This window comes from Thamnophis sirtalis, unplaced genomic scaffold (assembly GCF_051295495.1).
Source record: "Thamnophis sirtalis isolate CommonGarterSnake01/CBP01778 unplaced genomic scaffold, rThaSir2_p1.2 scaffold_5, whole genome shotgun sequence".
Lineage (NCBI taxonomy): Eukaryota > Metazoa > Chordata > Lepidosauria > Squamata > Natricidae > Thamnophis > Thamnophis sirtalis.
Window position 1 is genome coordinate 140,982,761 of NW_028261385.1, and position 19,719 is coordinate 141,002,479.

Here is a 19,719-nt window from a genome sequence, read left to right on the forward strand (position 1 = left end):
TTAGAACTTCTTCTGTAGGTGTGGCCTGCTTTGTGGGAGTGGCTTGCTGGCCATGTGACTGAGTGGGAGTGGCTTGCCAGCTGTGTGAATGGGTGGGAGTGGCTTGCCGGCCATGTGACCATATGGGAGTGGCTTGCCAGCCATGTGACTGGGTGGGCGTGGCCAACTTGTAAAATGTGGTGAAACTCACTTAACAACGCTCTTGCTTAGCAACCAAAATGTTGGCTCAGGAACTCTGGCATTTGAAGCACGCAAGTCTTAAAGCTGTCAAGGTACAAGACCCTCGCACCCCTAACCCTTTAGAAAAAAAACCCCAGGGGTGTTCAAACTTGACAGCTTTAAGACTTGTGGACTTCAACTCCCAGAATTCCTCCTCTCGCTCTTCATCTTGATGATGTGCGGACGGGTGGGAGCTGGAACCGGTTCTAAACGGCACTGTAGATTTGTGGAACCTCTTCTATAGAAGAGGTTAAAACTGGCAGGAACCCACCTCTGGACTTGCGGACTTCAATTCCCAGAATTCCTAAGCCAGCCATATTGAGGAATTCTGGGAGTTGAAGTCCACCAGTCATAAAGGGGCCATACAGGTACCCCAGTTCATTTATTGCTTGAAGTTACAACAGTACTAAAAAAAGTGAACTATGACCGTTGTTCACACTTAGGATATTGCCATATCCTCGTGGTTACATGATCAAAATTCAGACATTTGGCAACTACTCGTATTTATGACGGTTGTAGCGTACCTGGGTCGTGGGAATCCCCTTTTGAGACCTTCTGACAAGCAGAGTCAGATTTGCATAACGACCTGCATTCCTAATTTTACAACGGCGGCGATTCGCTTAACAAATAACGCCCGGAAAGGTTGTAAAATGGGGCAAATCTCACTGAACAACTGTCTTGCTTAACGACAGAAATCTGGGGCTGTTATGGTCGTACGTTGAGGACTACCTGGAGTTGCCCAGCTCCAGGACGGAGGCTTTTAAAAAAAAAATATTGTGGATTTTTCTCGTGGCTACACGTTTTCTTTTTTTCTTTCTTTTTCTTTTTTTTACTGTTAGAGGAATACATTCCTTATAAATGTGTTTTTATTTTTTTCCATTTTCATTTCGTACAGTCACATATATACTGTGCATAACCGGGGCCATATAACATTAAACAATAAACACAGCCATTCCTCTTGTCAATAATACCCCCCAAAATAGAAACCCAATGTACCTCTTCGACCCTCCATACACCCTTTCTTTCACCCCCCTCCAACTTTCCTTCTTCCCTCCATCCTTCCCCTCTACCCTACTTCCCCTCCCCCTCTCCTCTCTCCCGATACACTCCCTCCCTTCCTTCTCACCCGCCCTCCAGTCCTCTCTCCCACCCTCTCTACCCCTCTTTCTTCTATCCCTCTACTCCTCCCTTCGGTGCATTTCTACTATCTATTAATATATTCAGCTTGTCCTATTTTTACAGTGAAATTAAAGAGCAACAGTATACACGTTTTCTTTTTGATTGCTTTTTGTTTAGATTCAGTTTATTTTTGGCTGGAACACACCACCTTTAATCCGGCTTAAAAAAAAAAACCCAAAGAAGAGGCTAGCAACAAGTAATATTCAAACAAATGCCGAAATCGCGGTGGGCATCTTCTACGCTCAACCCACCATCTGGCAAACCGGGTTTAATCCTCGCAGGAACGCGGTTGTTTTTTTTTAGCGCGGTTCCCGATCCCCAAACAGCGACTGCTGGGGATTTGGAAGCAACGTGGGGAGACGGTTTCCGGCTGCGGTCTCCGGGACGGGAAACCCTCTTGGCAATCTAACCGGGGGTGGGGGAGTCACAGGAATGCAGCCCCCTCCCCTTCCCGCCACCCAATAGATACATTGTGGCGCTTGGCCCGAGGAACTTTGTATCTTAAAGCAAACGTCCCCTGCTCTTTCCGCGTGGGCCACTTCGAGTGGGGAGAGGAGGGGGTGGGGACTTCCGCACCATGAAGCCTCTTGGGAGGAGGAACCCATCTCCCGCAGTCTCGGGGGTCGCGGTTGAAAGGCCGGCAGCATGGAACGCTCAGGGTCCCAACGTTCGGTTGCATGGAACGCTGAGAATTGTAGCGTTCCACCGGATGGAACGTTCAGTTGCATGGAACGTTCAGAATTCCAGCGTTCGGCCGGATGGAACGCTCGGGGTCTCAGCGTTCGGTTGCATAGAACGTTGAGAATTGTAGCGTTCCACCGGATGGAACGCTCAGGGTCTCAGCTTTCGACCGGATGGAACGTTCGGTTGCATGGAACGTTCAGAATTCCAGCGTTCGGCCGGATGGAACGCTCAGGGTCTCAGCGTTCGGTTGCATGGAACGTTGAGAATTCCAGCGTTCGGCCGGATGGAACGCTCGGGGTCTCAGCGTTCGGTTGCACGGAACGTTGAGAATCGTCGTTTTTCGGCCGGAGGTGGAAACGCTCAGGGCTCTTTCAGCGTTCGGTGTCGTCTGCAACGTCCAGAATTCCAGCGTCCGCCGGCATTGGAACGCTCAGGGTCTCTCCAACGCTTGCATGGAACGTTCAGAAGTCCGGCGTTCGACCGGCTTGGAACGTTCGCCTCCCCAACGTTCCAATAGCGGAACGTTGAATCTCCCTAGAGACGTCCCGGCAGAACTTTCGCCGCTGGCAGCGCAGCTAGTCGAAACACGCCCCCCTCCGCTCCACACTCCACTCCAGAACCGGCCCTTTGCTTGCAGCGGATCCTGCGTGGAGCGGGGAGAGATTGGGAGGGGAGGGGGGATCGGTGAAAGGGAAAGTCGGAGCGCTTCTCCCTTTAAAGCCGGGCCTGCCAAGGCCGCCTCCGAGCTCCCCACGCCCGTCCCTTCCAACGCTCGTCTCTCTCGGTCGACGGTCGCAGCAGCGGCCGCCGCGGCTCCTCCCCTCCGCCCTCCTCCTCCCCCTCCTCCGCCCGTGTTTGCTGTTGACAAACACCCGGCCAGGGCGGGCCTTTTGGCTGCGGGGAGCGGCTGGCTCCGGAGGGAGTCCCTCTCTGCCTCTGCCCCGCCGGGCAGAGCGTCTCCGGGAGCTCCTGGACTCCGGGCGGAGCAGAGCGACCCGGCGGCCGGCGGGGATGTGGCAGACTCTGGCTCTGGGCTTGATCCTCTTCCCGGCTCTCTTCGCCGCTGCCATCCGCAGCCTGCGGTGGCTGGCGCCGGAATGGAGCCTCAAGGACCGGATCCTTCTCAGCGGCAGGTACCGGCTGGCACCGGGCGGGGCAGGAAGCGGGAGGAAGCCGGGCAGCATCCCGGAGGAAGGCGGCGGGAGAACCCCCCACCCATCCCAGCCCCGACCCGGATCTGCTCAGGAAACCGGGCAAGGGAGCCGTGCAAAACGTCGCCGGTGGGGGCGGCGGGTGCAGCCGATGGAAGCGGCAACTCCGGGGATCGAACCTGTTGCTTGCGAAAGAAAAGCTGAGTTGCGATGTGGTTTGTTTGGGGGTGGGGGTGGGGAGAGGGTCTGGGAAAGAGCAGAGAGCCCCCCCTCCTTCCCGAGGGGTGGGAACTTGGGGGTGGGCTCTCCCCCGCACACCGCACATGGGGGGCGCCAGGTTGGGGAAGCTGCTCCCCCAAGCCCCGATGTGCCAAGGACTGTAGGATTCTGGCTTGGCGTGGCAAAGATTTGGTCCTTCTGCAGAGAGAGAGAGAAGACAGACAGACAGGAAGGAAGGAAAAGTGAAGAGGGAGAGAGAAATGGAGGGAGGGGGGAGAGAAGAGGAAGGAAGGAAAGTGAAGAAGAGGGAGAAATGGAGGGAGAGGAGATGGAGAAAAGAAAGGAAGGAAAGAAAGAAAAGTGAAGGGGAGAGAAATGGAGGGAGGGAGAAGAAAAGAGGAAGGAAGGAAGGAAGGAATAAAAGTGAAGAAGAGAGGGAGAAATGGAGGGAGGGAGAATGGAAAAAGAAGAAAGGAAGGAGGGAACAGTGAGGAGAAAGAGAGGAAGAAATGGAGGGAGGGAGAATGGAGAAAAGGAAGGAAAGAAAGTGAAGAAGAGAGGGAGAAATGGAGGGAGGGAGAATGGAAAAAGAAGAAAGGAAGGAGGGAACAGTGAGGAGAAAGAGAGGAAGAAATGGAGGGAGGGAGAATGGAGAAAAGGAAGGAAAGAAAGTGAAGAAGAGAGGGAGAAATGGAGGGAGGGAGAATGGAAAAAGAAGAAAGGAAGGAGGGAACAGTGAGGAGAAAGAGAGGAAGAAATGGAGGGAGGGAGAATGGAGAAAAGGAAGGAAAGAAAGTGAAGAAGAGAGGGAGGAATGGAGGGAGGGAGAATGGAAAAAGAAGAAAGGAAGGAGGGAACAGTGAGGAGAAAGAGAGGAAGAAATGGAGGGAGGGAGAATGGAAAAAGAAGAAAGGAAGGAGGGAACAGTGAGGAGAAAGAGAGGAAGAAATGGAGGGAGGGAGAATGGAGAAAAGGAAGGAAGGGAAGTGAAGAAGAGTGGGAGAAATGGAGGGAGGGAGAATGGAAAAAGAAGGAAGGAAGGAACAGTACAGAGGGAGAAATGGAGGGAGAATGAAGAAAAGGAAAAATGAGGAAAGAAGAGGGAGAAATGGAGAGGGAGAATGGAGAAAAGAGGAAGGAAGGAAGAAGGAAAGGAAAAATGAAGAGAAAGAAAGAAAGAAAAGAAAGAAAGAAAGGATTAGAGTTAAACAAGGATGAAAGCTGCTGTGTGAAGAAGATGCCAACCTTGGCATAAAAGGTAGTTCTCTTTACTTACGACCTCAAGGGAGCCCAACGATTCCGTTTGCTGAGCGAGACAGCTGTTAAACGGGTTTTGCCCCGAGTTACGACCTTTCTTTGCCACAGTTGTTCAGTGAATCACTGCAATGGTTAAGTGAGGAATGCGACGGTTCAGCGAATTGGCTTCCCCATTGACTTTGCTTGTCGGACGGTCGCAAAAGAGAATCACGAGACCCCGGGACATAGCAACCGTCATAAATACAAGTCAGTCGCTGAGCAGCCAAAGTTTGATCACGTGACCGAGAAGATGTTGCAACGGTCGTAAGTGTGAACAATGGTCACAGTTATGCTTTCTCAGTGCTGTTGTAACTTCAAAAACGGTCACTAAATGAACAATTGTAAGTCGAGGACTACCTTTATGACCGGTGCACGTCAGCTCCCAGAATTCCAGAGGGTGCCTGGCTCAGGAATTCTGGGAGTTGAAGTCCACAAGTCGTAAAGTGTGAAAAATGGCCGTGAGTCACTTTTTTTCAATGCCGTGGTAACTTTGAACCGTCGCTAACTGAACAGTTGTATGTTGAGGATTACCTGTGATTCTCCGGGAGCCCCTTCTGACATTACATTACAGACTCCTCCACAGTGGAGGGAGGGGGAAACCCACCCTTCGGACCACCGGTGGGATTCACATGTTGTGACCACTGGTTTGCCACGCAGGTGCCCACTCGCTTCCTGCGCCACTTTCGCTCAGGTGCCCGGCCTTCTGCGCATGTGCCCGGCATCAAAAACGTTCCTAAATAAGATAACATAGAGCTGGGACATGTGGAATTTCTGCTACCGGTTCGAGACCCGGTCCAATCCGGCTGAATACTCTCTCTATTTCTGAGCAAGAAATTGATGAAGATGGGATGATCTAATTGTTTGTTTGTTTGTTTATTATATTTATATGCCGCCCTTTTCCCCCAAAGGGGACTCAGGGCGGCTCACAACTCAAACCAGGGAAGGGGATACAGACAAAAAATTAAAAAACGAAACATAACAATGCATAATTTAAAAACACACAACAGTCATACCATTCGAGACGGGGCAACAGCTCTTTAGCCCCAGGCCTGTCGGAACAGCCAGGTTTTAAGGGCTTTGCCTGGAGGGTGGTGAGGGTTCGAATCTCCACGGGGAGTTCATTCCAGAGGGCCGGAGCAGCCACAGAGAAGGCTCTCCTCCGGGTAGTCGCCAGTCGACACTGGCTGGCAGATGGAATTCGGAGGAGGCCTAATCTGTGGGATCTAATCGGTCTATTGGAGGTGATTGGCAGCAGGCGGTCTCTCAAGTACCCAGGTCCGATACCATGAAGGGCTTTATAAGTGACGACTAGCGCCTTGAAGCGTATCCGGAGATCAACAGGCAGCCAGTGCAGCTCGCGGAGGATAGGTGTTACGTGGGTGAACCGAGGCGCACCCACAATCGCTCGCGCGGCTGCATTCTGGACCAGCTGAAGTCTCCGAATGCTCTTCAAGGGCAGCCCCATGTAGAGCACGTTGCAGTAGTCCAGTCTAGAGGTCACAAGGGCGCGAGTGACTGTTGTGAGGGCCTCCCGGTTCAGATAGGGACGCAACTGGTGCACCAGGCGAACCTGGGCAAATGCCCCTCTGGTCACAGCCGACACGTGGTGTTCAAAGGTCAGCTGTGGGTCCAGGAGGACTCCCAGATTAAAGGTCAGAATCCTGATTAAAGATCAGAATTCTACCAGATATGGGATAAATGGTATAAGTGGATGGAGGAAAGAAACAAGGATCAGTGAAGGAATATAACAAAACTCAAAAAGCAAATACTTAGGAGTAAACTAAGAGGGTTAAGAAGGGTGAAATCCAAATCAAATACAGTAGAAGGGGAAATAATATAAGGTGAGCGGTATCGGTCGATAATTGCTGTTAGAAAGAACAGGAAGCTCCTGTTCGTATTGTATTGTGTAAATGTGGTGTACGTCTAGGTTTTGTGTATGTGTGTATTTTACATGTTTGTTAATAAAAAAATAAAATATATATACAAATAATAATAATCCTGATTAAAGAAATCTGATGCTTCAGCTAGCAAAATTTATATGTAGCAAATACCAGGAGTAAGTCTCTCTTTTCCTCCGTGACAGAGGGAAGCTAGTGGCTCCATCCCTAAACGTGGCATACACAGGCAATCCTCAATTTACAAAGATTCATTTAGCGACCGTTCGGAGTTACCACAGCAGTGGAAAACATGACTTGCGACGGGTCCTGGCACTTTCGGCCGTGACAACATCATGAACATAGCTATTGGCATGTAACAGGTAGTCCTCGCCTTACGACCACAATGGAGCCCAAGGTTCCCGTTGTTCAGCGAAGCTTTTGTTAAGTTAGCTTTGCCCTGTTTTACTACCTTTCTTGCCGCCGTTGCTAAGTGAATCACGGCAGTCGTCATGTTGGGAACATTGTTAAGTGAATCTGGCCTTCCCGATGGCTTTGCTAAGAGCCAAGGTGGCGCAGTGGTTAAATGCAGCACTGCAGGCTACTGCTAGATCAGCAGTTCAGCGGTTCAAATCTTACCGGCTCAGGGTTGACTCAGCCTTCCATCCTTCCGAGGTGGGTAAAATGAGGACCCAGATTGTTGGGGGCAATATGCTGACTCTCTGTAAACCGCTTAGAGAGGCCTGAAAGGCCTATGAAGCAGTATATAAGTCTACTGCTATTGCTATTGCTATTGCTATTATGAGAAGGTCACAAAAGGGGGTCGCGTGAGCTTGGGACACAGCAATGGTTGTAAGTATGAACCGGCTGCCGGGTGTCTGAGTTTGGATCACGTGACTGTGGGGGATGCTGCAAAGGTCATAACTGTGAAAAATGGCCATAAGTCATCTTTCTCAGGGCCGCTGTGATTTTGAACGGTCACTAAATGAACTGTTATAAGTTGAGGACTACCTACATTTATGTCAGTTTCAGTATCCCCACTTGTGACCTTCTGCGGAGCAAAGTCAAAGGGGGAAGCCGGATTCACTTAACAACTATGTGATTCAGTTAACAACCATGTGATTCAGTTAACAACCATGTGATTCACTTAACCATGTGATTCAGTTAACAACCATGTGATTCCGTTAACAAACATGTGATTCACTTAACAACCATATGATTCACCTAACAACCATGTGATTCACTTAACCATGTGATTCAGTTAACAACCATGTGATTCAGTTAACAACCATGTGATTCACTTAGCAACCATGTGATTCAGTTAACAACCATGTGATTCACTTAACCTAGGAGCCTAGGTGGCGCAGTGGTTAAATGCAGCACTGCAGGCTACTGCTAGATCAGCAGGTCAGCGGTTCAAATCTCACCGGCTCAGGGTTGACTCAGCCTTCCATCCTTCCGAGGTGGGTAAAATGAGGACCCAGATTGTTGGGGGCAATATGCTGACTCTCTGTAAACCGCTTAGAGAGGGCTGAAAGCCCTATGAAGCGGTATATAAGTCTACTGCTATTGCTATTGCTGCTATTAACCATGTGATTCACTTAACCATGTGATTCACTTAAGCATGTGATTCAGTTAACAACCATGTGATTCACTTAACAACCACGTGATTCATTTAACAACCATGTGATTCACCTCTAACAACCAAAGGGATTCACTCAACAACAGTGGCAAAAAGGTTGCAACATCAAGTCACAACCTTGGTTAGCAATTGGAATTTTAGGTTGCAAGTGGATGGCTGCTTACATTAAATATTACAGGCTCCCCAGACTTACGACAATTCACTTAGTGACCATTCAAAACTACAACAGCCCTTTTTCATACTTATAACCGTTAGAGCGTCCTTGTGGACATGTAATAAAATTTCGGACACTTGGTCAACTGACTCATATTTACGACCATCGTAGTACCTTGTGACTGCTTTTGGGGACCTCCTGCCCCGGCAAACCCAATGGGGAAGCCAGATTTGCTTAACAACCGTGTGACTCACTTAACAACCACAGCGATTCACTTAACAACGGTGGCAAGAAAGGTCGTAAAACGGGGCAAAGCTCGCTTAGCAAAGGCCTCACTTAACAACATAAATGTTGGGTTTGTAAGTCAAAGGGCTGCCTTTTTTCCCCCGCAGCCAATAATGCAGATATTTCTGCTTCCCCATCACTCATTCATGTCATCTCACTGAAGCAAGTTGCTAGACCTCAAGAGGTAGGAATTTCCTCCCCTCGTTTACTTGGGTGTGATGACAAGTGCGGATTGATTGTTATTGTTAGGAAGGTAAGAAGTGTGAATAAGCTGATTGCAAGTGGCAACACCTTGAACGAAATTGTTTTTAGGTCCGAAGTGAAGCAACAAACCGTCCGAGGAAGATTTACTTGCGTTTATTAGCGAGAAAAGTTTGGTCAGATGACTGAGCCACTTTATGACCGTCACGCCTTATGACATGGGCGGGGGTCCATTCCGGTCGTAACTCAAAGGCTGCCGTATTCTGGTGCAGGGGTTTGCGTAAATGCTTGCCACTTGCAGGTGTGCAGTGTCACACACAGTCAGTCCTTGACGTACGACCACAACCGTGCCCTGAATTTCTGTTGCTAAGCGGGACGGTTGTTCAGTGAGTTCGGCTCCATTTTACGACCTTCCTGGCCACAGTTGTTAAGGGAATCACAGCCGTGGTTAAATTAGGGAACACGTTCGTTAAGTGAATCAGGCTTCCCAATTGACTTTGCTCATCAGACACTCACAAAACGGGAATCACGTGACCCCCCCCAGGGACATGGCGTCCGTCATAAATGTGAGTCAATTTCCAGGCATCTGAATTTTGATCATGTGACGACGGCTACATTTGTTAAGTGAATCGCTGCAGGCGTTAAGTTAAGAACACATGGTTGTTAAGTGAATCTAGCTTTGCTCATCAGACGGTCGCAAAATAGCAATAGCAATAGCAGTTAGACTTATATACCGCTTCATAGGGCTTTCAGCCCTCTCTAAGCGGTTTAAAGAGTCAGCATATTGCCCCCAACAATCCGGGTCCTCATTTCACCCACCTCGGAAGGATGGAAGGCTGAGTCAACCTTGAGCCGGTGAGATTAGAACCGCCGAACTGCAGATAACAGTCAGCTGAAGTGGCCTGCAGTACTGCACTCTACCCACTGCGCCACCTCGGCTCTAGATAGATAGATAGATAGATAGATAGATAGATAGATAGATAGATAGATAGATAGATAGATAGATAGATAGATAGATAGATAGATAGATAGATAGATAGATAGATAGATAGCAATAGCAGTTAGACTTATATACCGCTTCATAGGGCTTTCAGTCCTCTCTAAGCGGTTTACAGAGTCAGCATTTTGCCCCCAACAACAATCCGGGTCCTCATTTTACCCACCTCGGAAGGATGGAAGGCTGAGTCAACCTTGAGACGGTGAGATTAGAACCGCCGAACTGCAGATAGCAGTCAGCTGAAGTGGCCTGCAGTACTGCACCCCAACCACTGCGCCACCTCGGCTCATAAAGGGGATCACATGACCCCAGGACACTGCAACCATCCTAAGTACATGCCAGTTGCCAGGTGCCCGAATTTCCATCATGTGGCGATTCGGAGGCTGCAATGATTGTATGGAAAATGGTCGTGAATCACTTCTTTTCAGTGCTGTCGTAACTTCAAACGAAAGTTTGTAAGACAAGGACTACCTGTACTTAAAAGTGCTGGCCTAGGAATGGGAGACCCGAGTTCAAATCCTCCTCAGGTTTGTGACATTTATTGCCTTGGGGCCAGCCGTAGTCTTTCAGCCCAACCTCACAGGAACTCACCGAGTTCACCGAAGCTTCCCGAGAGCCTGAAGCCAAATCCGGGTCCCGACAAAAACACCTTTTATTAATTGGCTGTGAATTCTGCTCCTTCACATCCAGCAAAGTCTTTCAAGGGAGGATTTACAGTCACAGACCTCATCTGGCTTGGAGAGCTGCCAGGCCGATCTCTGCAGAACTTGGCAAGGAGTCTCGGAGAGTCACGAACCAATTAAGCTAATTGTCTCCTGCAAACTCCACTCCCCTTTTGCTCCTCTTTTATTCCCTCTGGGAGGGGCCATTCACCCTCCAACTGTGGCCTTCCTCCCAAATCGACCCCTGTTCTTTAGCCGTTCCCTTCCTCTGGCAACTCTGCATGCGCACACTGGGAACAGGCTCCAGCTGTTCTTCTGCCTCACTGATGTCTGACTCCGAAGACAGCTGATAACTGGCATATGCCTCTGGCCCCCTCTCTGCTTCCGACACAGAGCCTTCCCCAGACTCCAGGACTGGCCCAGGTTCCTCCCCAACCCTCCTCACTGCCCGAATCTGCTGCCACCTCCGCTGGCTGCTGGCGGGCCACAAGAGGAATGTTGTAAGAAATATTCCAAGTGGTGTTTGCTCATGGAAGTAAAGTTTTAGGGCCAAGGAATTTGAACCCCTGGTATCTTACTTGCCCTTGAAGCAGGGGTGGGTTCCTGCCAGTTCTAAGCTCTTCTATAGAAGAGGTTCCACAAATCTACCGTGCCATTTAGAACCGGTTCCAGCTCCCTCCCCCCGCCCGTCCTCATCTGCACATCATCAAGATGAAGAGTGAGAGGATGAATTCTGGGAGTTGAAGTCCACAAGTCTTAAAGCTGTCAAGTTTGAACACCCCTGGGGTTTTCTTTTCTAAAGGGTTAGGGGTGCGAGGGTCTTGTAACCTGACAGCTTTAGGACTTGCACACTTCAATGCCAGAGTTCCTGAGCCAACATGACTGGAGGAGGAATTCTGGGAGTTGAAGTCCACAAGTCTTAAAGCTGTCAACTTTGAACACCCCTGGGGTTTTCTTTTCTAAAGGGTTAGGGGTGCGAGGGTCTTGTAACTTGACAGCTTTAAGACTTGCACACTTCAATGCCAGAGTTCCTGAGCCAACGTGACTGGAGGAGGAATTCTGGGAGTTGAAGTCCACAAGTCTTAAAGCTGTCAAGTTTGAACACCCCTGGGGTTTTCTTTTCTAAAGGGTTAGGGGTGCAAGGGTCTTGTAACTTGACAGCTTTAAGACTTGCACACTTCAATGCCAGAGTTCCTGAGCCAACATGACTGGAGGAGGAATTCTGGGAGTTGAAGTCCACAAGTCTTAAAGCTGTCAAGTTTGAACACCCCTGGGGTTTTCTTTTCTAAAGGGTTAAGGGTGTGAGGGTCTTGTAACTTGACAGCTTTAAGACTTGCGTGCTTCAAATGCCAGAGTTCCTGAGCCAACATTTTGGTTGCTAAGCAAGAGCGTTGTTAAGTGAGTTTCACCACATTTTACAAGTTGGCCATGCCCACCCAGTCACATGGCTGTCAAGTCACACCCACCCGGTCACATGGTCGGCAAGCCACTCCCACAAAGCAGGCCACACCCACAGAAGAGGTTCTAAAAAAATTTTGAAACCTTGAAGTGAGGTGTACCTTGGATTAATGCAAGGAAATAAGTTGTGTCGTTGTGCACCCGGGGGAAGGGAAGGGCCCCTTGACAACTGGTGTGGCCGCAGGAGTGTTACACACCCATTAGTTGTGTCTACCTCATCCAAGGGAAAATTTGGCAACCTTACTCCGTGACTAACGAGGTCTAATTGAGTAACTCCTTGATTGGCACAGACCAAACCTCCAAGGAGAAACTACGGCTCCTCTTGGGTGAGATCTGCCCACCTTGAAGTTATTGCTCCTCGTTGAGATCTAGCTGCTTGGCATGTCGGGCTGTTTGGGGTCGTCGTCCCCAAATAACTTGGCCTGTTTTTAAAAGCCAGAAGCCTGCAAGGAATGAGACTCGGAAGAACATTAGGAACAGAAGAATGTTCCATATCTGGAAATGTGCATGATAGCCCTTGTTTTACGACGATTCGTTTAGTGACTGTTAGAAGTTACAACTGAAAAAAGAGACTGACTTTTCAGATGCTCATTGCTGCAATGATCCCATGGTTAGAATTCAGGCGCTTGGCAACTGGCATGGACTTACGACGGTTGCAATCTCCCAGAGTCATGTGGTCACCTTTTGCGGCCTCCTGACAATGGGTAAGCCCGATCCGCTGAATGACTGCATGATTCACTTAACAACGGAAGTCATTCCCTTAACCACTTAACCCCAAAAGGTAGCAAAATAGGGTGCGCCTGACTTAACAATTGCCTTGCTTAGCAAAGGAAGCGCCAGGCACCATTGTGGTCGTAAGCCGAGGACTATCTGCAACTGGACGGCGGTTGTTATTTCCCAGCCGGTCTTAAGCACCTTAATACAGGTAGTCCTCCACTTATGACCACAACGGAGCCCCAGATTTCTGCTCAGTGAGACATTTGTTAAGTGAGTTTTTTGCCTCATTTTATGCCGGCCCTTGCCACGATCGTTAAAGAAACCATCGGAGTTTTTAACCCGGTCGTTATGACTTTTCAGTTGTTAAGTGAATCACTGCCGTTGTTAAAATAGTCATACGGTGGTTAAACGAATCCAGCTTTCCCATTGACTTTGCTTGTCGGAAGGAAAAAGCCAACACAGTTCTAGGCTGCATAAACAGAGGGAGAGAATCAAGATCACGTGATGTATTAATACCACTTTATAAGGCCTTGGTAAGGCCACACTTGGAATATTTGCATCCAGTTCTGGTTGCCACGATGTAGAAAAGATGTGGAGACTGTAGAAAGAGTGCAGAGAAGAGCAAGAAAGAGGATTAGGGGACTGGAGGCTAAAACCTACGAAGAACAGTTGCCGGAATTGGGTATGTCTAGTTTAATGAAAAGAAGGACTAGGGGAGACATGATAGCATCTTCCAATATCTCAGGGGTTGCCACAAAGAAGAGGGAGTCAAACTATTCTCCAAGGCACCTGAGGGCAGAACAAGAAGCAATGGGTGGAAACTAATCAAGGAGAGAAGCAACTTAGAACTGAGGAGAAATTTCCTGGCAGTGAGAACAATTAATCAGTGGAACAGAAGTTGCCTCCAGAAGTTGTGAATGCCACAACACTGGAAGTCTTTAAGAAGATGTTGGATAGCCATTTGTCTGGAACGGTATAGGGTTTCCTGCCTAGACGGGGTTGGACTAGAAGACCTCCAAGGTCCCTTCCAACTCTGCTATTGTATTTATATTGTATTGTAACGTCGCAAAAGGGGATCACGTGGAGACAATCCCAACCAGTAGCGGAAATCGTGGTTAGACCTACCCACCAGCCGTGGCTCTATTTTGTCTATTAGGGCCTTCTTTTTTTTTTGAGCAAAGCGCGTGCGTGGAAGGCCGGGCGCATGCGTGGACGGGGCGCGCAAGAAGGAAGCGAGCTCGCACACGTGCACACACACATTTACGAACCGGTGGGGAATGTAAGTGAAAACCACCCCTGACTGCAACTCTTCGTAAATATGAGTCAGTTGTCAAAAGTCTGAACTTTAACCGCATGATCCCGGCGATGTTGCCACCATGGTTGTAAGTATGAAAAAGGGCCGTTTCCAGCACGGCTGTCACTTTGAATGGTCGCTAAATGAACGGTTGTAAGTCGAGGACTACCGTATTTTTCGGAGTATAAGACGCAGCTTTTTCCTTCCTAAAAGAACGTGGAAATGTTGGTGCGTCTTATAGGCCGAACGCAGCCATTTTTGTCCTGCTAAAGCTCAACGCCCGCAGCCCAATTTTGCAAAAAAACGGGGGTTGCTTTTCGCAAAAAACGGGGCTGTTTTTCACAAAAACGGAGACTTCTTTGCCTTCCCTCAGCCTCCAGCAGCCCTCTGCAGGCTTCAGCAGGGCTGAAGAAGAAGGAAGACGAAGAAGGAAGAGGAAGAGGAGGAGGAGAAGGAAGAGGAAGAGAGGAGAAGAGGAGGAGAAGGAAGAGGAGGAGGAAGAGAAGAGGGGGAGAAGGAGGAGGAGGAGAAGGAAGAGGAGGAGAAGGAAGAGGGAGGAGAAGGAAGAGGAAGAGGAGGAGAAGGAAGAGGAGGAGGAAGAGAAGAGGGGGAGAAGGAAGAGGAGGAGGAAGAGGAGGAGAAGGAAGAGGAGGAGGAAGAGAAGAGGGGGAGAAGGAGGAGGAGGAGAAGGAAGAGGAGGAGGAGAAGGAAGAGGAAGAGAGGAGAAGGAAGAGGAAGAGGAGAAGGAAGAGGAGGAGGAAGAGAGAGGGGGAGAAGGAGGAGGAGGAGAAGGAAGAGGAGGAGGAGAAGGAAGACGAGGAGGAGGAGGAAGAGGAGGAGAAGGAAGAGGAGGGCTGGGGCAAGGCAAAATGCCCCTGTTCTTGCGAAAAACGGCCTGTTTTTCACAAAAATGGAGGCTTTTTTGCCCTCCCTTACCTCTTCGAAATATTGGTTCGTCTTATACACCGGTGCGTCTTATAATCCGAAAAATAAGGTAACTGTATTCCTGAATATTGGAGGAGATTAGCCAGGGAATTTTTTTTCCTTTTAGAAAACAAAACATTAAAAAATTGCTTGTTAAGGGAAGAATTAAACGTTTTTGAGACCAGTTTTTGCAAAAAACCAGTAGCCTAAGAGAGTGTGATTGTCGGGCTCGAGCAGCGGTGAGTTTCACATTTTGTTACCCTGTTTCCCTGAAAATAAGCCCTCCCCGGATAATAAGCCCAATCGAGCTTTTGAGCGCTAAAATAAGCCCTCCCGGAAAATATTGCAACACCGCAGCAGCCATGAGGTCACCACACTCTCCGCCACCTGCACCTCAAAAATAATAAGACCTCCCCGAAAATAAGGCCAAGCGCTTATTTCGGGCGTCAAAAGAAAATAGGACCTTGAACAGAACCACTGGTTCGCATGTGCGTCCCCACTTCACTGGCCCCTTCTGGCGCATACACTTGGATAGCACGTCAGTGATGAGTTCCGGATCCCGTTGCAACCAGTATGGTGCAACGGGGCACAGCGTCCCTCACATGCTCGCGCATGCGTCCTTACCTCCACGACGCCTCCGCCATGCTCCAGCTGCTTGGCAGAGCATTGTGCAGGCACCATGCGCGTAAGCGCCGAAGAACTGAAATACAGATAAGGAGCTCGGACAAGCGGGTGGGCCCTTCACAGCACGGTACCTGGTAGTGAGGAGCCGAGGTGGCGCAGTGGTTAGGGTGCAGTACTGCAGGCCACTTCAGCTGACTGTTATCTGCAGTTCGGCGGTTCTAATCTCACCGGCTCAAGGTTGACTCAGCCTTCCATCCTTCCGAGGTGGGTAAAATGAGGACCCGGATTGTTGGGGGCGATATGCTGACTCTGTAAACCGCTTAGAGAGGGCTGAAAGCCCTATGAAGCGGTATATAAGTCTAACTGCTATTGCTATTGCTATGGCAGTCACCGGTATGCCCGTATCAGGGCGTACCGCCTGCAACCCACCACTGTCACACATGCACTTCCCGCGGAGGTGCCCGGCCTTAAAAATGCGCCTAAATAGGACAGCAGAGAGAGATGGGGCAGGTGGGCAATCCGCTTTGGGTGAACCGGTACGAACCGGCTGAATACTACCTCTGCAGAAGGAGGTAACACAGACAGGGAGAAATAAAGCAGGCTTAAACACACACACACACGCATCCTCCCTCTGCAAAATTTCTGCAACACCCCCCCCCCCCGGCCCCCCGAAGCGGGGTTCCCCAATGAAGTTCATTTTAAAAGCAGAGTGAAATTTAGTAACCGACAGTAACCTCAGAAATATCCCCAGTGTTGCTTCACTTCCTTCTCCCCTGCTGGGGTGGATTCTGTTAACTAGGAGAAAAAGGAGAGAGAGAGAGAGAGAGAGAGGGAAAAAAAAAGAGCTAAATTCTACAATTTATGAAATCTGGAGACAAATAACTTCCCGTCAATCGTGGCTCTGCGCGGCCGTTGATATTTGGCTGTAGATTGCTCTTACAATACTATACAATGCAATAGCAGAGTTGGAAGGGACCGTGGAGGTCTTCTAGTCCAACCCCCTGCCTAGGCAGGAAACCCTATACCGTTCCAGACAAATGGCTATCCAGCATCTTCTTAAAGACTTCCAGTGTTGGGGCATTCACAACTTCTGGAGGCAACTTCTATTCCACGGATTAATTGTTCTCACTGTCAGGAAATTCCTCCTCCGTTCTAAGTTGCTTCTCTCCTTGATTAGTTTCCACCCATTGCTTCTTGTTCTGCCCTCAGGTGCCTTGGAGAATAGTTTGACTCCCTCTTCTTTGGGGCAACCCCTGAGATATTGAAAGACTGCTATCATGTCTCCCTTGGTCCTTCTTTTCATTAAACTAGATATCCCCAATTCCTGCAACCGTTCCTCATATGTTTTAGCCTCCAGTCCCCTAATCCTCCTTGTTGCTCTTCTCTGCACTCTTTCTAGAGTCTCCGCATCTTTTCTATATCATGGTGACTATTCTGTTCTGTTCTATTCTATTCTTTCCTTGTTCTGTTCTGTTCTATTCTATTCTTTCCTTGTTCTGTTCTGTTCTATTTTATACTTTCCTTGTTCTGTTCTGTTCTATTCTATTCAGGAAATTTCTCCTCAGTTCTAAGTTCCTTCTCTCAATTAGTTTCCACCCATTGCTTCTTGTTCTGCCCTCAGGTGCCTTGGAGAATAGCTTGACTCCCTCTTCTTTGGGGCACCCCTGAGATAGTGGAAGACTGCTATCATGTCTCCCCTGGTCCTTCTTTCCATTAAACTAGACATCCCCAGTTCCTGCAACCGTTCTTCGTATGTTTTAGTCTCCAGTCCCCTAATCCTCTTTCTTGCTCTTCTCTGCACTCTTTCTAGAGTCTCCACATCTTTTCTATATCGTGGCGACCAAAACTGAATGCAGTCTTCCAAGTGTGGCCTTACTAAGGCCTTATAAAGTGGTATTAACCCTTCACAGGATCTTGATTCTCTCCCTCTGTTGATGCAGCCTAGAACTGTGTTGGCTCTTGAGCCTGGAGGCTCGGTGGTACAGCTGGCAAGTTTGTTTTTTATTTCTTCCCTCGGCTTGCCTTCGGGAGCAATACAGCCGATTCCCAGAAACGGCATTTTTGAAAATGATTTTTTTTTTAAAAAAAATTGTCCCCCTTTGCTTACATTTTGGGGAGCCTTCTCTCACCTGCCTGACGAGGGCCCTCCCCGAAAGGAGAGGAGTAAACCTGGGGGAAGGAAGGGAATGTCTCCAAAAGGGCAGAGTGGATTAAGGGTAGCATGAAAGGAAAGCCGAAGTTGTTGATTTAAGGATATTTACACGGCCATCCGGACGCGGCAACCTTGCCGAATTGCACGGGGAGTGATTTCTGGCACGGTGTTTCTTTGGTGTCTATCCTCCTCTACCTGCCCTCCTTTCTCCACCTGAGATACGCCTGGTTCCTGACTTCACCTCCAAAAGTAAAGCTTTTTTTTGGCCGACGAGTATTTGACAATTTCAGGCCGTCCGTCGCAGCAGTCATTAAGTGGGTTATCACCATGGTTGGGTGAAAAAGGCACTTCTTAAGCGTGCCCGTTGTTGGCTATAGGGCGTTATTTCTATAAAGGAGAATATTTGTGGCTTGGGGGTCCTTGGGGGTGCTTTAAAGTCTGTGTTTTCCTTGCAGGCGTTTCACGACCCAACTAGGTAACATCATCAGTGCAAGAAGGCGGGGGGGGGGGGGAAATTGCAGAGTGGAAGAGGAGGAGGAAGTGGGAGGAGGAGGACTGTGGGGTCCTTGGTGTTCTCTGAGCTTGGCTGTTTTGTTGCAGACGTTTCCCTACCCAACTAGGTAACATCATCAGTGCTATAAAGGTGTTGGGTTTTGTGAGCAGGAGGAGGAGGAGGAGGACTGTGGGGTCCTCGGTGCTCTCTGAGCTTGGCTGTTTCCTTGCAGGCGTTCCATTACCCAACTAGGTAACATCATCAATACTAAGGTAGAAGGGTGAGGGGTTGGCAGAGAGGAAGAGGAGGACTGTGGGAACCTTGGTACTCTGTGAGTTTGGTGGTTTCCTTGCAGACGTTCCATGACCCAACTAGGTAACATCATCAGGGCTAGAAAGGAGTGGGCTTTGTGAGGAGGAGGAGGAGGAGGAGGAGGAGGAAGAGGAAGAGGAAGAGGAGGAGAATGAAGAGGAGAAGGAAGAGGAGGAGAAGGAAGAGGAGAAGGAAGAGAAAGAGGAGGAGGAAGGGAAGGAAGAGGAGGAGGAAGAGGAGGAGAAGGAAGAGGAGAAGAGGAGGAGAAGGAAGAGGAGGAGAAGAGGAGGAGGAAGAGAAGGAAGAGGAGAAGGAAGAGGAAGAGGAGGAGGAAAAGGAAGAGGAGGAGAAGGAAGAGTAGAAGAGGAGGAGAAGGAAGAGGAAGAGGAGGAGGAAGAGGAGGAGAAGGAAGAGGAGAAGGAAGAGGAAGAGGAGGAGAAGAGGAGGAGGAGAAGGAAGAGGAGGAGGAAGAGAAGAGGAGGAGAAGAGGAGGAGAAGGAAGAGGAGATGAGGAGAAGGAAATGGAGGAGGAGGAAGAAGAGAAGGAAGAGGAGAAGGAAGAGGAAGAGGAGGAGGAAAAGGAAGAGGAGGAGAAGGAAGAGTAGAAGAGGAGGAGAAGGAAGAGGAAGAGGAGGAGGAGGAAGAGGAGGAGAAGGAAGAGGAAGAGGAGGAGGAGAATGAAGAGGAGGAGGAAGAGAAGAGGAGGAGAAGGAGGAGGAAGAGGATGACTACTGGGGGGGTTCTTGGAGCTCTCTGAGTTTGGTTGTTTCCTTGCAGGCGTTCCATTACCCAACTAGGTAACGTCATCAAGAGAGAGAGGTGTTTGAAGGGAGAGAGGCGTTTGAAGAAAGGAGGAGGAAGGGGAGGAGGACCGTGTGGTCTGTGGTGCTCTCTGAGTGCTCTCTGAGCTGGATTCTTTCCTTGCAGGTCTTTCGTTTTCCAACTAGGGAACCTCATCAGGGCCAGAATATCCTTTCTTGTACTGATGAGATTACCTAGTTGGGTCGTGAAACGCCTGGAAGGAAACAATGAGGAACTGAGGGGCCATTATTTGCCAGAAGATGAATGTGAATCCTGGTTTCCGGCAAAGAGGTCATAAATTGCAATCGTGTGACAGCGGGAGGCCGTAAATCCTAGTTGAGGTTGGTTGCCCGAGTGCCTAAAATGTGGCCACGTGTGACC

At 49.3% G+C, this 19,719-nt stretch overlaps 1 protein-coding gene across 1 annotated transcript in view; it reads left to right on the forward strand.

The window, feature by feature from the left end:
• Positions 1-2,940: 2,940 nt before the first annotated feature.
• Positions 2,941-19,719, forward strand: part of TLCD3A (TLC domain containing 3A) — a 46,130-nt gene continuing 29,351 nt past the window's right edge. Inside the window, exon 1 of the mRNA XM_087716999.1 lies at positions 2,941-3,215. Coding sequence (XP_087573125.1) covers positions 3,094-3,215 — 122 coding nt within the window. The 5' untranslated portion in view covers positions 2,941-3,093. The remainder of the gene's footprint in view (positions 3,216-19,719) is intronic.